Source organism: Terrapene carolina, unplaced genomic scaffold, assembly GCF_002925995.2.
Source record: "Terrapene carolina triunguis isolate 2854851 unplaced genomic scaffold, T_m_triunguis-2.0 Scaffold96, whole genome shotgun sequence".
Lineage (NCBI taxonomy): Eukaryota > Metazoa > Chordata > Testudines > Emydidae > Terrapene > Terrapene triunguis.
Window position 1 is genome coordinate 2,022,744 of NW_020664447.1, and position 19,686 is coordinate 2,042,429.

General features: G+C 41.3%; 1 protein-coding gene across 1 annotated transcript in view; it reads left to right on the forward strand.

Moving 5' to 3' along the window:
• LOC112108136 (vitamin D 25-hydroxylase) overlaps positions 1–19,686 on the forward strand; it is a 37,592-nt gene that overhangs the window by 11,845 nt on the left and 6,061 nt on the right. Inside the window, exons 2-3 of the mRNA XM_024202152.2 lie at positions 8,596–8,737; positions 18,417–19,049. Coding sequence (XP_024057920.1) covers positions 8,596–8,737; positions 18,417–19,049 — 775 coding nt within the window. The remainder of the gene's footprint in view (positions 1–8,595; positions 8,738–18,416; positions 19,050–19,686) is intronic.

Below are 19,686 nucleotides of genomic sequence, written 5' to 3' on the forward strand. Positions count from 1 at the left end.
TCAGGATTAAACAAAGACTGTGAATGGCTATCCAACTACAGAAGCAGTTTCTCCTCCCTTGGTGTTCACACCTCTACTGCTAGCAGAGCACCTCACCCTCCCTGATTGAACTAACCTCGTTATCTCCATACTGATTTATACCTGCCTCTGGAGATTTCCATTACTTGCATCTGAAGAAGTGAGGTTCTTACCCACGAAAGCGTATGCTCCCAATACTTCTGTTAGTCTTAAAGGTGCCACAGGACCCTCTGTTGCTTTTATTAGAAGCAAGAGGAACACCAAGGACAGGGTAGGCCCATTATTCAACGAGGGAGAAAGACAATAGAAAATGTGGAAATGGTAAAAGTGCTAAATGACTGTTTTGTTTCAGTTTTCACCAAAAAGATTAGTAGCGAGTTGATGTTTAGTGAACGCCAGTGAAAAGAGGAAGTAGCATCTGAGGCTAAAATAGGGAAAGAACAAGTTAAAAATTACTTAGACAAGTTAAATGTCTTCTAGTTGGCAGGTCCTGATGAAATACATCCTAGAATACTCAAGGAACTGACTGAGGAGATATCTGAGCCATTAGTGATTATCTTCGAAAACTTATGGAAGACTGGAGAGATTTCAGAAGACTGGAAGAGGGCAAATATAGTGCCAATTTATAAAAAGGGGAATAAGGACAACCCAGGGAATAACATACCAGTCAGTTTAACTTCAGTACCCGGAACGAGAATGGAGCACATAATCAAGCAATCAATTTGCAAACACCTAGAAGATAATAAAGTGATAAGGAACAGTCAATATGGATTTGTCAAGAACAAATCATGCCAAACCAACCCAATAGCTTTCTTTGACAGCGTAACAAGCCTTGTGGTTGAAGGGAAGCGGTAGATGTGGTATATCTTGACTTTAGTAAGACTTTTGATACTGTCTTGCATGATCTTCTCATAAACAAACTAGGGAAATGAAATCTAGATGGAGCTTCCAGAAGGTGGGTGCATAATCGATTGGAAAACCATTCCCAGAGAGTAGTTATCAGTGGTTCACAGTTAAGCTGGAAGGGCATACTGAGTGGGGTCCCACGGTGATTGGTCCTGGGTCTGGTTCTGTCCAATATCTTCATAAGTGATTTAGATAATGGCATAGAAATACACTTACAAAGTATGAGGACAATACCAAGCTGGGAATTGTTACAAGTGGTTTGGCGGATAGGATTAAAATTAAAAATGATATGAACGAACTGGAGAAATGGTCTGATATAAATAGGATGAAATTCAATAAGGACAAATGCAAAGTACTCCACTTAAGAAGGAACAATCAGTTGCACACATACAAAATGGGAAATTACTTCCTAGGGAGGAGTACTGTGGAAAGGGATCTGTGGGTTAGAGTGGATCTCAAGCTAAATATGAGTCAGCTGTGTAATGTTGGGGAAAGTTAGCATGAGTGACTCCATTTTGGTTTGGGCCCGCCCTTAGCTAGAAGCGAGCACATCACGTACTGGAAAATGAGGAAGGGGAGAAAGGAACATCTGGAAACAGTAAAAGGAAGGAATGCCAGCTAATTCAGACAATATGGCCTTGAGGAGGAGGAGGAGAGGGGGCTTGTGCATGAGCTCGGGGGCTTGTAACGCTAGCCAGCACGAGGGAGATGCTTAGTCAGGATAGGTGAAAGACAAGTAAACGGCTTATTCATTGGCCAAAAGTTACGATACACGAGGGTAGCATGCACTGCTAAAAGGTATATAAATCTTTGTGCAACCGACTGTCTGGGTCCCCCTCCCGATTAGCGTGGGGGGGGGGCACCACGCTCGAGTGTAATAAACTTGCTATCTCTGTAATACTCTGCAGTCATGGACTTTGTTCATGTGCCTCAGCCTAGACTCAAACTGCGCGTGACTTATAGGTATAATTCGCAACAGTAACACTGTTCCCAAAAAAACGAACATAATTCTGGGATGTATTAGCAGGAGTGTGACATGAGAAATAATTGTTCCGCTCTACTCCGCACTGATAAGACCTCAGCTGGAGTATTGTGTCCAGTTCTGTGCACATTTCAGGAAAGAGGTAGACAAATTGGAATACGTCTAGAGGAAAGCAACAACAATGATTAAAGGTCTAGAAAACATGACCTATGAGCAAAGATTGAAAAAATTAGGTTTGTTTAAATGACTGCTTCTTGGAGCAGCTGGTACAGGAACCCGCAAGGGGAGAGGCAATTCTCGATTTAGTCCTGAATGGAGCGCAGAATCTGGTCCCAAGAGGTAACTATAACAGGACCGCTTGGAAATAGTGACCATAATATAACAACATGTAACTTTTCTGTGGTGGGAAGAACACCTCAACAGCCCAACACTGTGGTATTTAATTTCAGAAAAGGGAACTATGCAAAAAATGAGGAAGTTAATTAAACAGAAATTAAAAAGTACAGTGACTAGAGTGAAATCCCTGCAAGCTGCATGGACACTTTTCAGAGACACCATAGTAGAGGCCCAACTTAAATGTATACCCCAAATTAAAAAACACAGTAAAAGAACTAAAAAAGAGCCATCGTGTAAAAGAAGCAGTGAGAGATAAAAAGGCATCTTTTAAAAAGTGGAAGTCAAATCCTAGTGAGGTAAATAGAAAGGAGCATAAACACTGCCAAATTAAGTGTAAAAATGTAATAAGAAAAGCCAAAAAGGAGTTTGAAGAACAGCTAGCCAAAAACTCAAAAGGTAATAACAAAATGTGTTTTAAGTACATCAGAAGCAGGAAGCTTGCTAAACAACCAGTGGGGCCCCGGATGATCGAGATACAAAAGGAGCACTTAAAGATGATAAAGTCATTGTGGAGAAACTAAATGAATTCTTTGCTTCAGTCTTCACGGCTGAGGATGTTAGGGAGATTCCCAAACCTGAGCCATCCTTTGTAGGTGACAAATCTGAGGAATTGTCACAGATTGAAGTGTCGCTAGAGGAGGTTTTGGAATTAATTGATAAATTTAACAGTAAATAGTCACTGGGACCAGATGGCATTCACCCAAGAGTTCTGAAAGAACTCAAATGTGAAATTGCAGAACTATTAACTATGGTTTGTAACCTGTCCTTTAAAATCGGCTTCTGTACCCAACGACTGGAAGATAGCTAATGTAACGCCAATATTTAAAAAGGGCTCTAGAGGTGATCCTGGCAATTACAGACCGGTAAGTCTAACGTCAGTACCAGGCAAATTAGTTGAAACAATAGTAAAGAATAAAATTGTCAGACACATAGAAGAACAAATTGTTGGGCAAAAGTCAACATTGTTTCTGTAAAGGGAAATCATGTCTTACTAATCTATGAGAGTTCTTTGAAGGGGTCAACAAACATGAGGAGAAGGAAGATGCAGTGGACTTAGTGTACTTAGATTTCCAGAAAACTTTTGACAAGGTCCCTCACCAAAGGCTCTTACGTAAATTAAGTTGTCATGGGATAAGAGAGAAGATCGTTTCATGGATTGAGAACTGGTTAAAAGACAGGGAACAAAGGGTAGGAATAAATGGTAAATTTTCAGAATGGAGAGGGGTAACTAGTGGTGTTCCCCAAGGGTCAGTCCTAGGACCAATCCTATTCAACTTATTCATAAATGATCTGGAGAGAGGGGTAAACAGTGAGGTGGCAAAGTTTGCAGATGATACTAAACTGCTCAAGATAGTTAAGACCAAAGCAGACTATGAAGAACTTCAAAAAGATCTCACAAAACTAAGTGACTGGGCAACAAAATGGCAAATGAAATTTAATGTGGATAAATGTAACACATTGGAAAAAATAACCCCAACTATACATACAATATGATGGGGGCTAATTTAGCTACAACTAATCAGGAAAGAAATCTTGGAGTCATCGTGGATAGTTCTCTGAAGACGTCCACGCAGTGTGCAGAGGCGGTCAAAAAAGCAAACAGGATGTTAGGAATCATTAAAAAGGGGATAGAGAATAAGACGGAGAATATATTATTGCCCTTATGTAAATCGACAGTACTCCCACATCTTGAATACTGCGTACAGATGTGGTCTCCTCATCTCAAAAAAGATATACTGGCACTAGAAAAGGTTCAGAGAAGGGCAACTAAAATGATTAGGGGTTTGGAACGGGTCCCATATGAGGAGAGATTAAAGAGACTAGGACTTTTCAGCTTGGAAAAGAGGAGAATAAGGGGGGATATGATAGAGGTATATAAAATCATGAGTGGTGTGGAGAAAGTGAATAAAGAAAAGTTATTTACTTGTTCCCATAATATAAGAACTCGGGGCCGCCAAATGAAATTAATGGGCAGCAGGTTTAAAACAAATAAAAGGAAGTTCTTCTTCACACAGTCAACCTGTGGAACGCCTTGCCTGAGGAGGTTGTGAAGGCTAGGACTATAACAGGGTTTAAAAGAGAACTAGATAAATTCATGGAGGTTAAGTCCATTAATGGCTATTAGCCACGATGGGTAAAGAATGGTGTCCCTAGCCTCTGTTTTTCAGAGGATGGAGATGGATGGCAGGAGAGAGATCATTTGATCATTACCTGTTAGGTTCACTGCCTCTGGGGCACCTGGCATTGGTCACTGTTGGTAGACAGGATAATGGACCTTTGGTCTGACCCAATATGGCCATTCTTATGATCTTATGTTTAGTCTGGAGAAGACAGAGGGGGGATATGATAACAGTTTTCAAGTACATAACAGGTTGTTACAAGGAGGAGAGTGAAAATTTGTTCTTGTTAACCTCTGAGGATAGGACAAGAAGCAATGGGCTTTAATTGCAGCAAGGGAGGTTTAGGTTGGATATTAGGAAAAACTTCGTAACTGTCAAGGTAGTTAAGCACTGGAACAAATTGCTTAGGGAGGTTGTGGAATCTCCATCATTGGATATTAAGAACAGGTTAGACAAACATCTGTCAGGAATGGTCTAGTTATCCCTTAGTCCTGCCTTGAGTGCAAGGAACTGGACTAGATGACCTATTGAGGTCCCTTTCAGTCCTACACTTCTGTGATTCTATGGTGGGAATTGACCGTGAAGGGCCTTGAAAGTGAGAACAAGCAGTTTATATTTGATACAAAAGTGAAGGGGGAGCCAATGGAAGATTCAAAGGGTGGGCTGACTTGGCCAAAATGACGGGTTAGGAAAATGATCTTTGCAGCAGCATTCTGAAGGGATATGAGCAGGGCAAAATTGCATTTGCCCAGGCCAGAGAGAAGGATGTTGCCGTAATTGAGACATGAGATGATGAGCATACATGGCTGCAGGTATGGCCCGGGGACACTATTTTAAAGAGGGAGCCTCCCGGCACAGTGTGCAAAAAGTTAATACAGCTGGGATGTGACCTATCTGTTGGCCTGCTCACTCCCTCAGGTTCCCACTCACTGATCCCCAGACTTAGTAATGGGGAGAAGGGAGGAGATGGTGCCCCAGAGATGGCTAAGCCACCTTTTCAGATGCACAAGTCATGGGGGCACAACAGGGTATATTCTTATTTAACAGAAACACATTATAACAAATAGCAGCACTTGAATATAGTGTCAGTTTCACTGAAGGCATTTTATTCCAAAACAGTTTTCCATTTGATTGGTTCCCCGCCCCCCAACAATGCTTGCTGAACACTCAGATTTATAGTGTCATAAAAATACATTATACTGAAGCAGACAGTCTATTGGTTTATAAGTTAATGACATTAAAGCTTTATTTTAATTTTCTCAGTATCTGTTATTTTAAAAATGTTTAAATGCTAGTAACAAAAGTCTTTTTAACATTGCCTACTCTGTTGGTATGCTGGCCAATAGAGCCACTGGCTGTGGAAACTCTTGCTTAAATAGTAAGAAAGTTAGGTTTCAGAAGCCAGTAAATGTGGATCACAGTATTGGCCCTGACAAGTTCTCCAGGAACTGGGAAGTGAGCAAAGATTTATTTAGTAGTACAAACTTATTGGAGCTTGACTTTGACACTGAGCACATGTAATTCTCAGACTCAGTCTTTGAGTAGTGATTGCTCTGGACCAGTTATTGATCTCAAAGATGAATAGAAATTTGGTTTGTCATATGGTTTATTGGTCTAGGAAAAATCAGAACTTTTCAAGTATGTAAAAATAAGGTAAAAGTAATTATATTTTTCAATGTTTGTACTCTCTAGCATTATGCCTGTGGGGATAAAGGACATATGTTCCAGCTTCATCAATCTTGTATTTTCTCACTTGGCAAATGTTGAATGTCTTTCTTTCTTTTTTTTTTTTTTTAAACTGAAATTAATATTTCTTTTTTGGTAACACAGATGAGGTACTAATAGAGATTGAGATGTCAGCAGAAATAGTGCTGAAACAAATTGATAATTTAAAAAGCAGTAAATGACTAGGCCCAGAGGTTATACATCCAAGAGATCTGAAGGGATTTAAGAATGAAGTGGTCGAGCTGCTAGCAAAAATATGCAACCTGTCATTAAAAACAGCTAATATACAAGAGGACTAGAGGGGAGCAAATATTCCACCTATATTTAAAATGGGTTCTAGTAGTGATCCAGGGAATTACAGACCAGTAAACCTTATGTCTTTGCCTAGTAAACAGGTCAAGCCAATAATTAAAAATTGAATAATGTCTGGAAGATCGTGGTTTGATAGGGTCCAACAAGCATGGTGGTTTCTCAAGAATTATGCCTTTTATAATTGAATATGTCACTATAATAATGGATAAAGAAGAACTGCCTGACAATTTATTTAGGCTTTCAAAAGACCCATGACAAGTTTCTTTATTGAGAGACTACTAAAGAAACTAAGTAGTCATGGGGTGAGAGGCAAAGTATAGTCAATTAAAATCAGGCTAAGAGACAAAGCAAAGAGTAGGAATAAATGGTTAATTTTCCATAATGGCAAAATGTTATGGTTGCCTGACCTGCTGTCAAAAAAGCAAACCAAATTTAAGGATGCATAAGAAATGGGATAGAAAATAATATGAAAAATATGTCACTATGTAGATCAATAATTTGCCCTCGCCTGGAATACTGTATGCTGTATTGGTCAATTTATCTCAGAAAGGATTCTGCAAAATTGTGGGGGACTCAGAGAAGGGTAATGATGATGATTAAGGGCCTGGAAAAACTCTTTTGAAGAGAGATTGAAAAGACTGGGATTGTATACTTTAGAAAGAAAATAAGTAAGAGAGAACAGGTAAAAGTATGCATAATGATGAATGATATAGAGAAAGTACATTAAGAGATTCTGTTCCCCTGTCTCATAAAACAAAAACAAGGGAGACAGCCAAAGAAATTGAAAGGCCTCAAATTCAAAACTAATAAAAGGAAATACTGTTTCACATTATGCATAATTAAATTTAAAAGTTTTTGCCACAGGTTGTAATGGACGCCAAGAGCTTAGTAAGTTTCAAAGTGAGAGTGGACAATCATATGTAGGGCCCTACCAAATTCATGGCCATGAAAAAAGCATCACGGACTGTGAAATCTGGTCTCCCCCTGTGAAATCTGGTCTTTTATGTTTTTACCCTATACACCTCTACCCCGATATAACACGACCCAATATAACACAAATTCGGATATAACGCGGTAAAGCAGCGCTCCAGGGGGGTGGGGCTGCGCACTCCGGCGGATCAAAGCAAGTTCAATGTAACACTGTTTCACCTATAACACGGTACGTTTTTTTGGCTCCCGAGGACAGTGTTATATTGGGGTAGAGGTGTATTATACAAATTTCAAAGGGGAAGAACAGCATTTCTCAAATTGGGGGTCTTGACCCAAAAGGGAGTTGCAGGGGGGGTCGCTGCCTTCAGAGTGGGGTGGCCGGAGAGCGGCGGCTGTTGGCTGCCCAGCTCTGAAGGCAGCACCCTGCCACAGCAGTGCAGAAGTAAGGGTGGCAATACCATACCATGCTACCCTTCTGCGCTGCTGCCTTCAGAGCTGGGCAGCTGGAGAGTGGCAGCTGCTTACTGAGGGCTCAGCTCTGCAGACAGCAGTGCGGAAGAGTGGCATGGTATGGAGACCCAGGGTTACATAGTTTCATGACCATGCCTTTCTTCTCACTTGTAGAGATGGTCCCTGCAAATCAGAGTAGGAGATAGTTTTGGGGCAGCCCCGCCCCCCTGGAGGGCTGCTTTACCGCGTTATATCCGAATTCGTGTTATATTGGGTCACATTATATCGGGGTAGAGGTGTATAGGGTAAAAGCATAAAAGACCAGATTTCACAGGAGGAGACCAGATTTCACAGTCCGTGATGCTTTTTTCATGGCCATGAATACTCATAATAAACAGAGGACTTCATAGAACTGTCAGTTCAATATCTTTCTATTAATATTATTATTTAATATTTATATTGCAGGAGTGTTCAAAAGCCTCAGACAGAATTTGGGCTGAATTGTAGTTGGCACTGTTAAAAAAAATACTTAGAGAGACATGGTCCCAGCCTTAAAGAATTTATAATCTAAAGTTTAGGGAGAAAAGATTATTCTGAACAATGTTTATACTTGCAATCTGGAAACAGTTTAAGAAATATTTATTGTAGTGATGCTTAGGTTCTACTTTTTCCAGTATTGTCTCCATTACTTATTCTTGAAAATGACTTGCAGTTTAATTTTACAAGTGCACTTTTGTTCATTTGTTCTTTTCAAAGATTTTCAGTCTTGATCTTGGAGGTATATCTGCTATTGTACTGAATGGTTATGATGCTGTAAAAGAATGCCTGGTTCATCAAAGTGAAGTTTTTGCAGACAGACCATCTCTTCCTTTGTTCAAGAAGCTGACAAATATGGGAGGTATGTATTGCTGTCATGAAAGGGAAGATAATATTTTCTTATTACATTGGATACTTGCTTTAGCTTACTTTCCCAATCTTTTAATCTCCTATTCCAGAATATTTGACACTTTTCTAAAGATAGTGTCTGGGAAAGAGTCCCATACTTGGGCTGTGTGCCTGAGCAAGGGAAGTGGAATTCTTTAAGCCCTAAAGTTAATGTTCCCATGGTCTGTGGTAGCAGGTTGGAGCATGAGTCCCCTCCCTCCTCACTGGTGATCACACACAACCCAGGGTACTGTTGACTTTGGAACTTTTCAGTCACTTTTTTGACAATGGTCAGGGAAAGAAGTCCATGCAGAAGCTACACATCTTCATCTGCCACTTCAAGTCTTCCAATTGCTCAGTGTTGATCTTGTTTGAATATTTTTTTCTATTGTGTCCATTCCTGCTTCCCGTGCAGGTCTGGCCCTTTTTGTGTGTTAATTTGTTTTCTATGAGTTTTTCATCAATGTGGATCCAGGATGATCAATAGGAAGCTATCACGCTGCCATAACCAAAAAAAAATTATTAGAATTCACAGTCCAGGAGAATGAATTATTCTATATTTTACAAGAAATAGCATTTCACTGAATTGAGTTGTAATGCTGATTGCCAGCGTCTTGGACTCATTTTCTCTCAGGCTTTAATTACTCAAGTCCAGATGGCACCTTTAAGACTAACAGATGTATTGGAGCATAAGCTTTCGTGGATGAATGCCCACTTCGTCGGATGCCTTCACCCACGAAAGCTTATGCTCCAATACATCTGTTAGTCTTAAAGGTGCCACAGGACTCTCTGTTGCTTTTTACAGATCCAGACTAACACGGCTACCCCTCTGATTCAAGTCCAGATAGCTCTCTTAACATAGATTGCTTCTCTCTTCCCCATTTTCTCTTTTATACTAATTTCTGGTCACTGGACTGGGTAATTTTGCCATTCCTCCCTTCTCCCCTTCCAAGTGAATTGGAGGCAAACATTAACTAACATATTTAAGTAGCAAGAAAAGTAACTAAAACAGATTTTGTGCGCACACATCATATATATTCATTCTTGCAAAATAAAGACTAAAATTCTTAGAATGCAGAGCTTTGCTTCTCTTTGGATGCATGGGCTTTTGTTCCATCTCAGCTGTGAAGGCGGCAGTATGATGCCAATGAATTTTACTTTTCATTTCAGATATAGTTGGACCTTGCATTAAAATCTTCATGGCTATAGACTATTTTCACTCTCATTCAGAGCTCTGTTGCTATCCATCCCAATTCAAGTGGAATCAAAAAACCTTTGCATGCTTTGTCATTCAAAATATAATTTGCTCATTATTTTTTCCTGTGCCTGTGACAAACCTAGAAGAATTAAAGAAATGAACTGATCTTTTGGAGAAAGACAAAGGCAGAATTTTGAATCTCTTAATTCACCTTTTAAATTCATGTATAATCAATTTCCCAATATAATAACTGAGGTAAGGATAAATAGGGTCTTTTAAACCCTTATGCTCCTTGAGTTGTCCACAATTGAAGTGTTTTGACTGTGGACCCTCTCTGCGTAATCGTGAAGAAGTAATGGTCTAGATTAATCTCTGGATGTAGGATCTGGACTCTGGGATGCAGCAACAGAAAATCCACCAGAAGCATGGATGCAGTGTCGCAAACCACCCTTGAATCTCACTCCACGCAGGGGTTATAAGTTCCAAGTACGCAAAACTGGCCCAGACTAGCCATGATATGTGCTGATTTAGCAGCTCTCCTGGGGCAGCCTTCACTGGTGGGAATCCTATGAAGCTCAGCCGGAATTTAAAATTGTTCTTCCCTGAGGGAATTCCCACAAGGTAAATACCTCTTTGTGACAACTGGCCCTGTAAGCATGGCTGTGTACATATTCTGCAACTGACATAGATAAAACAGGAGTAAAGGGAGCAGTTGTCAAATATGAGGCATCATACAGACCTCATCACCTTTAGTTCCAAGTGGAAACCATGCGTCTTTGACTTTGTTTTGCTAATATAAACACAGAGTGCACATATAATATATTAAAATTATGTATTAAAAAACCCACACAATTTCTCCTTCGAGAGAGGAAGAGAGAAAGGAGGAACTACATGGAATAAACACTAGTCAGGTTGCTCAGAGCACTTCGGTGATTACTATGTTGATGAGGGACATAAAATAATCTGTATAGAATAGAATCCACTCCATGGAACAGTGGGTTTTTGTTTTTTTTTAAGTATTGCACAGCTAAATCATGGACATGGACATAAACATGAGCATCTGAAAAATGGGGGCGTATACAGAAGTTGGAATTCAACCTTAACTATAGAAATCACTACAGACTACCACTATAGTACTGTGGCTTCAGCATTTTGTCATCTGAGTTCACTTAGCTTATTTTTTTATATTATTCGTTGTCAGTCTAAAATTCAGTTTAAAAACATTAGTACATTTTTAAAATGTCTAACCCAGTGATGCCCAAACATTTCCTGTTGCAGACACCCCCCCCTTACCAGTAATGGAATCTACCCTCATCCCCCCCTCCATTACTGCACAGTTGGCTCAGCAGAGGAGGTGGAGCTGGGGGCAGAACTGGGGATGAGGGAGAAGCTGGGGCGAGAGGCAGAGCTGGCCTAGGGATGGAAAGGGAATGAGGGCAGAACTGAGCAGGAGGCAGAGTGGAGCTGTGGCTGGAACTGGAGATTGGCTGGAGGTGGAGTGGAACTGGGGCTGGAGCAGAGCTGCAGCTGGGGCTGGAGCTGGACTGGGGGCAGAGCAGGGGCCAAGGTGGAGCTGCGGCTGGGGGCAGAGCAGGGCTGGGTGTTGCTTCCTCCCCACCTCCCTTGGGGGCTGACCCGGGCCCCACCGTGCACCCTCCCCCCTGAATGTTCCTCTGCACCCCCCTCGGGGGGCATGTCCCACAGTTTGGGGACCACTGGTTTTATGTATTGAACTGCCTAGAAGTATAATAAAATTTAGTCTTCACATAATAACCTTACCATCAAAACAGTATTTCTTGTCCCATCAACTCACTATCTCCTAGATACCCAAGAGTTTGTATTCAACACAAAGGGTTAACAATGCACACTGGTGGACCAAGCAGTACAAGTAAAGTCTCTTCTTGGAGGATGCCCTGCCATCATCAGTTTCTCTTTTATACTGAGGGATCTCTGACTTGCATGTCTTCCCAGATAGCTATTGTAGCAGAATCATACACAAAGAGAAGCAGTCTCACAAGTAACTGGGTTTCAAACCATGCAGGACTCTAAAAACTAACACTTTGAACTAAACCTGACAATTTATTTTAGGTTGTGTAGATTATGGAGTACTGGTATAACATGTACTCTGAGATAAGCAGTATGGAACACAAAATGCCATATCAGAAGAAATCAGTTGGTGAAAAAAGGAGGGGAGGAAATCACTGTCAATCATTGGGTCCATAAGAAAGAATTCTTCTTCGAGTGCTGTCCCTGTGGGTGCTCCACTTCAGATGTCGGTGTGTCCCGGCACCGTCAATTGGAGATTTTCGGTAGCAGTGTCCGTCAGGGCCGCACGTGCGCAGTATTTGTCTCGCGGTGCTGTTGATGCCTTGACTAGCATGCGTGACCCGATCCCCCCTCAGTTCCTTCTCAACCATCCTCGGCCTGAGATAGAGCCCTGTAGTGGTGTCAAAAGACAACCTAAAGAAAATAATTAGAATTAGTTAGCAGTTATTAGTGTTAGTTAGGTTTTGTAAGTTACTAGTCTAGATATTTCTCATCCTCTTTTCTGTTTCCCTTAAAAAAAAAATCTTTAGTTATTCCATTTAAAAACAACCTCAACAAGGGACATTAAAACATGCCTGGCTCACCAGGTTTCAAAAGATGTTCCTTGTGTAAGGATGCAATGCCGATTTCTGATGGCCATTCACTCTGTGTCCGTTGCTTAAGTGAGTCGCACATACCACAAAAGTGCGCTCACTGAAGCAACCTTAAAGCCAGAGCCAGAAGAGATCGAGATCTCCAACTTAAACTCATTCTCATGAAGAAATCCCTTCAATCAGCTTCTGAATCCGGACAGCAGAACTCCCCAACCAGGGACTCTCCGGGCAAGTCATTGGCAGAAACATCAAATACTCACTACTCCAAGAAAGCAAGGAGAAAAAAGACATCGCCTCAGCAGAGCGAACCGTTGAAAAGAAAAGTTCCTGCAAGTTCGCTATCCTCAGTGCCAACTACACCAAGAGTGAGCACCTTTGATGCACCAGGAACCTCCAGCACCGGGGCCTCTACTAGCAAGGTTAAGGAGTCGAGAGGCAAACACAAGCCAAACTCCTCCTCCACGGTACCACCAACACCAGTGAAGGCAACAGTACCACAGCCTTTAATGCCAATGCCCCCACCTCCGGTGCCTACAACAGTATTGGCACTGATGGAGAGATCCACATCAGCACAACCGGCACAGACCAAGATAACCCATAAATAATCATCTCTGACCACAGCACCTTCAAAAATGTCAGCACCAAAGAGCACGGCCCTGAAGTCCATGGTACTGCACCAATTTATACAACAGGAGGACATGGCAGTATCTTCCACCTCACACTTACCACTATATGGTACCAAGGGGTCACCGGTACTAACGGCACCGGAGCAACCTGACTCTCCCATCGTGCCACTATTCTCCAGCAATGAGGAGGACAATCTAGAGAAGGGCACCTTTTCATCGTGCCACTCCTCACTGTCCAGTTCTGGGCCAATGCTGGGACATGTGAGATCTAGAGACCACCGAGACCGAAACATACAGCATGGTTCAGGCACCTATGGATGTGTCCACCTATGTCATTCCTGATGCAATGGCCGTAATGGGACACAGGGGCAGCCTACATGAATCAGTACAACAGACCTCAAAAGAGACATACATGTTCCTTTACAATCTCAGTACAGGAGCCGTCAGTGGCCCCTGAGGAAATGGAGGACGACAGAGAAGTGGACACGGAACAAGACATCACCTGCCCATAACTCATCATCATTGCTGGATGAGGCTGTCATGCCACCACTTCCTACGGCTGCAGATGACTTTAAATTCCAAGAATTGTTCCGGCATGAAGCACAAAGCTAAAACGTCCCATTTGAGGAAGTGACCAAGACTCAGCATCAACTTCTAAAGATCCTACACACATCATCTACGTCCAAAATAGCACTGCCAATTAGTGACGCGATAATGGAGCCAGCAGAAATAGTATGGCAAACACCAGTCACCATTCCCCTGGTATGTAAAAGAGCTGACAGGAAATATTATGTCCCTAACTAAAGGAATGGACTTCCTCTTTTCACACCCTCAACCTAATTCATTAGTGGTAGCCGTGGTCAATCAAAGAGGAAAACAACCCCAGTACAGGTCCACTCCATAAGACAAAGACTGGAAGAGGCTAGATCTATTCAGTCACAAAGTATACTAATCCGCAACTCTACAATTCCACACAGCTAATTATGTTGCACTCCTCACGAAATATGACTACGACAGTTACACGAAACTCAGAGAGGTCCTTAACGACATCCCCAAGGAGAGGAAGGAACAATTTAACACAGTCCTTAACGAGGGATAGATTGTGGCAAGAACAGCACTACAGGCATCCCTCAACATGGTGGACGTGGCTGTACAAACAACAGCCACAGCGATAGTCATGCACAGAGCATCATGGCTACACTCATCCAGAATCCGAAGGACTTACAGACAAAGTAGAAGATCTCCCCTTCAACAGAGACAAGTTGTTCTTGGCCAAAACAGGCAAGGTCCTTCCCTCCATGAAGGACTCCTGGACAACTCTCCGCATCTTAGGCATATACACACCTTCGAACAGGCAGAGGAGATATCAACCATACCAGCGTGGCCAAGAGAGTACTTTCCAAAGACAATGACCTTACGACTTCCAGAGACAGAAACAATGCCCGCAGAGACTCTGAACCCACAGTCTCAGCCTACTGCGTCCCAGACACCATCGGGCAAGACACAATTTTAAAACATTGGTCAAGGGTTTGAATGATCCCTCCCAACAACCAGTGCCATCTACACATATCCAGATCTTTGGTCACCGACTGCGCTCATTCTATTCACACTTGGGCATCCATCACCACGGATCAATGGGTCTTGGAAATAATATGATTGGGTTACGCTAGACCCATCAGGGATCCCATTCCAACAGGATCCACCATTCATACTGATCACAACAGATGCTTTGCTGATCGACTGGGATGCACACCTGAATCAGCATAGAGTCCAAGGGAAGTGGTCTCCCCCAGAGACACACTTAAACATCAACCTGCTCAAACTACACATGGTTCACAACGTGTGCGGTCACTTCCTCCCAATGATAAACAACAAAATAGTCAGTCATGACAGACAACATTGCATGTATGTTCTACATAAATCAAGAGGGAGGAGCCCCATTCTCATTCCCTATGCACAGATGCCATAAAATTATGGAATTGATCCATAAATTACAACGTCACCATTACTGCTTCATACCTCCCAGGCTTCCAGAACACAAAGGCAGATGCATTAAGCAGACATTTTCCCCAAGACCACGAATAGGAACCGAATGACAGTATCGTACAACACATATTCCAAATGTGGGGGTTACTTATCAACTTATTTGTGACAGCACGAAACAACAAATGTCCACAAATTTGCTCGTGAGCAGGCCTGGGACCACAGTCCCTAGGGGAACGTCTTTCTCATCTGATGGGATGCCCCTCTCCTGTACGCATTCCCACCGATACCACTAATCTCCAGAGTAAGTCACGAGATACAGACCGACAAAGCCAAAGTCATACTTATAGTTCTGACATGGCCCAGCCAGACCTGGTACCCATACCTGAAGTACATGGCAATCTGTGCACCACACAATCTCCCTCTGTGACGGGATCTTGTCTCGCAAGATGAAGGTCAAGTCCTCCACCCGAGCCTGGAGAAACTTCATATGAGGGCGTGGCTCCTCCATGATGAGCTAACCTGTTTAGAACAAGTAAAACAGGTGTTAGTAAACAGCAGAAAACCAACTACATGTACCACTTACCTCCAAAAATGGAAAAGATTATCCTTATGTTGCCAGAACAAGCACGTATCTGCACTTAAGGCTTGGAATACATACTAGAACTAAAGAACTCAGGACTTTCCACAGGTTTGGCTAGAGCACACCTACCACCAATTACCGCCTTTCACCATAAGGTTGATGATGGCGTATCAGTATTTGCACACTTGATGACAAAACGTTTTCTCACGGGTATATAAAATGTGTACCCAGAAATAGGCGAACCCATGCTACCATGGGACTTAAACTTGGTGCTCAACAGCCTTACCCAGAGCCCATTTTGCGCTACTAGCCACCTGCTCCCTTCTCCACTTATCAATTAAGGTGGTGTTCCTGGTTGTAATTACATCCGCAAAAAGCAAAATAGAGGCTTTTATGGCTCATTCCCCATACACCATATTCTTCAAGGATAGTCACACTGAGACCACATCCAAAATTTATACCCCAAATATCATCCTCTTTCCACATCAATCAACTGATTCACCTACCTATGTTTTATCCCTAACCTCATGTGAATACACATTCACTCATGTGAATACCCTACATATGTTGGGTATCTGCCGTTCGTTAGTGTTTTACTTGGACAGAACAAAGCCCAAGTGTTCCAAAGGTTCTACAGTATCCACTCAGAGACTATCGAAATGGATTTTCAACTGCATCTAGATGTGTTACGAACTCAAAATAGAACCCATCAGGGCCTATTCAACAAGATCACTATCTACCCCTTCTCCACTTCAGAGTTCGCAGTAAGGACTCTACGGTAGAGAAGAAACTGAGGGTGTTGGGTCGCGCACATGCTAGTCAAGGTGCCAACTTCACCGCAAGACGACTACTGCTCACGCGTGGCTCTGACAGACACTGCTATCGAAAATCTCCTATTGATGGTGCCAGGACGCACTGACACCTGACGTGGATCCACCCACAGGGACACACATTTTGAAGAACCTCAGTTGCTGCACAAGGTGAGTAAACTTCTCTTCTAAATAGTCTTCCATAGCTGAAAGTGTGTCAGTATATAAAAAATAAGAGCATAACCCCAACCCCGTTCTGTATTACACAGGAGGGCCTTTATATAGATAAAACATGAATTGCTATAGCATAATTAAGAAGCCAAGTGCCTGACACTCTGAGATGGTAGATAAGGGTGGGGAAATAAAGGTGATACCTATCTGTATCCAGAGCCATCCTTTATTCATTGACATGTACACTGTGCAACTTATCACTCTGAGACTAAAACAATTAACCTTTTTCTTGTTTTGCTGGTGTTTTTTTTCCCTTTGGGTCTTAGAGACAAAGTGTCTATTATCCCATCTTTGCACAGAGATGTACATAACTCTCATTAGGATTTGAAGGAATTGCTAATAAATACATGTCATGTTCTGGAGTGCAGTCCAGACCAATGAGGGGTTATCACCGCCTGCCCTGCAACCTTGGGTGCTTTGCAATATTTGCTGTTGTAGCTCACAACCAACCTACCATCATGCAGATCATGTTCACTATAATGTTCAGCTCTGTCCTGGAAAGTTAAAAGAAATAATATAGTTAATTTGCTTCTTTAAGGAGACAAAACACACCAGTTTGCTACATTAACTGGAGTTGACATTCACTTCAGTACAAACACAGCACTGTTGGTTTAGATCAATAGTTTTTAATAGATTTTAAGTGAGTTCAAGAATAAGAGATAAAGTTAGATATGGCCACAAGCAAATAAAAGTGAAAACACACATCTAAAACTTATTTTAGCAAGATTTGGTTGAAGGCTTTGTTCAAGACGGCCTTTCTCACTCACAGTCTTCTAGCAAGAGGGTGACCTACTCTCTCCTTGGTCAGGATCTCTTCCAGAGGTTCTGGTGCTTTTGTCATCTTAGGTGAAAGTGATAACTTGGGGTTCTCTGACCCTTTCTTTTATATCCATTGAATCTCTGAAGTGGATTCTCCTGAACAGTACCCCTCAAAGTAAAGTTTATTCAAGCTGCGAGGAAGGCACATGGAGTCTGGTGGTGAAGGAAGCTCCATGCTCTTTCTTCCCCCACCTTTGTTTGCTGAAATGCAAATTGTTCTGTTTCCTGCCCTCTCCTCCCCTGGCTGTCTTGGTTTACTACTTATATGTAAACTGGGGTAAACACACATTCCTTTGTTTAAGGACAGACCTGTTTAACAACTTTTTCCTAGGCAGAGCTGTCTGGTTTTGAACATTTCCTAATAACATCATACAGAAGAAATTAATAACTTTAGATATAATGCTGCTATATAAATTTCACCATGATATTATTGACAAGCAAGTTACTTGTTTTCAAATGATACGTCACAAGGCATATTATTACAATAGTGTGTAGGATGTGTTTTCATATGATACCCCACGAGGCATATTATTACAATATCGTGTAGGCTGTGAATACACAGGTGCTTTGGGTCACAATACTCATATAAGTTAATGAGAAAATAGACTTCTGAATCTTTCCTGCATTGGAATGAACATTACCACACTGGGACATCTCTATTTGTGAATTTACTTTTAGAATGGACTGCTGTTTTTCATAGTTTTGTTATCTGTTGAATAAGGATATAGAGCTATGCATAAAATACTGTTGAAAATGTATTTTCAGGTTTATTGAACTCTAGATACGGTAGAGGATGGACAGAGCATCGCAAGTTAGCTGTAAGCAGCTTTCGTTGTTTTGGATATGGTCAAAGGTCCTTCGAACACAAAATTTCAGAAGAATCCATGTTTTTTCTTGATGCCATTGATACATACAAAGGCAGACCCTTTGATCTTAAACACTTGATAACAAATGCAGTCTCAAACATTACTAATTTGATTATCTTTGGAGAACGTTTTACATATGAAGACACTGAATTTCAGCACATGATAGAGATTTTTAGTGAAAACATTGAATTAGTTGCTAGTGCTTCAGTGTTCTTGTATAATTCTTTTCCCTGGATTGGCATATTACCCTTTGGAAAACATCAACAACTGTTTAAGAATGCAGCTGAAGTCTATAATTTTTTGCTTGAACTTATTGAGCGTGTCTCTAAAAACAGGAGGCCTCAGTCACCTCGACATTTCATTGATGCATATTTAGATGAAATGGATCGAAGTGAAAATGATCCAGAGTCTACATATTCAACCAAAAATTTAATTTTCTCTGTTGGAGAACTTATCATAGCTGGAACAGAAACCACAACAAATGTTTTAAGATGGGCAGTATTGTTTATGGCTCTTTATCCGAACATTCAAGGTAAGAATTTTTGTCATTTTTGAGGAACTGATATTGTAGTCTTTATGGTGAGAATTTAGAGTGCATTTTCAACGTGGTGTGTTGGAATTGCCAATACTAATCCTTAGTAAAAATAAAAATTTGTGCGCATTACTCCATTATGTCCCTTTCTTAATGTATTGCAGACAGACATGTCAATGCTATTTTATTTGCAGCTAAAATGGGTATCTAGTTACCATTAGGATAATATTTTAAGGTTTTTTTTTTTTTGTAAACACTTCCGTGAACTTTTTTTTAAAATAAGGAGAGATTTACTTTTATTATGTGTAGGTTGAACAATATGATGACTCAGAATACTGGCTGGCAAAAGAACACAAGAATCAGCAAAAAAGTGTAAATCAGATTTTGGTTAACTCTTTGACCATTTTTTAATCCTTAAGTGCATCAATCCATAACAGGTTTATGTACTATGCACTTATATGTATTTACATTGATTGTTAGGGAGGGGAAAAAGACAATATGAGCATTTTAAAACATAACCAGTGTTAGCATTGTTCTGAAGTACAATACTAAGGTATTCTTGAAGAGGACCACATTGAAGTTTTAGTGTAGAAACTTGGACATTAAATGTCATTAGTTAGCTTCCTTTCTGAGTTCA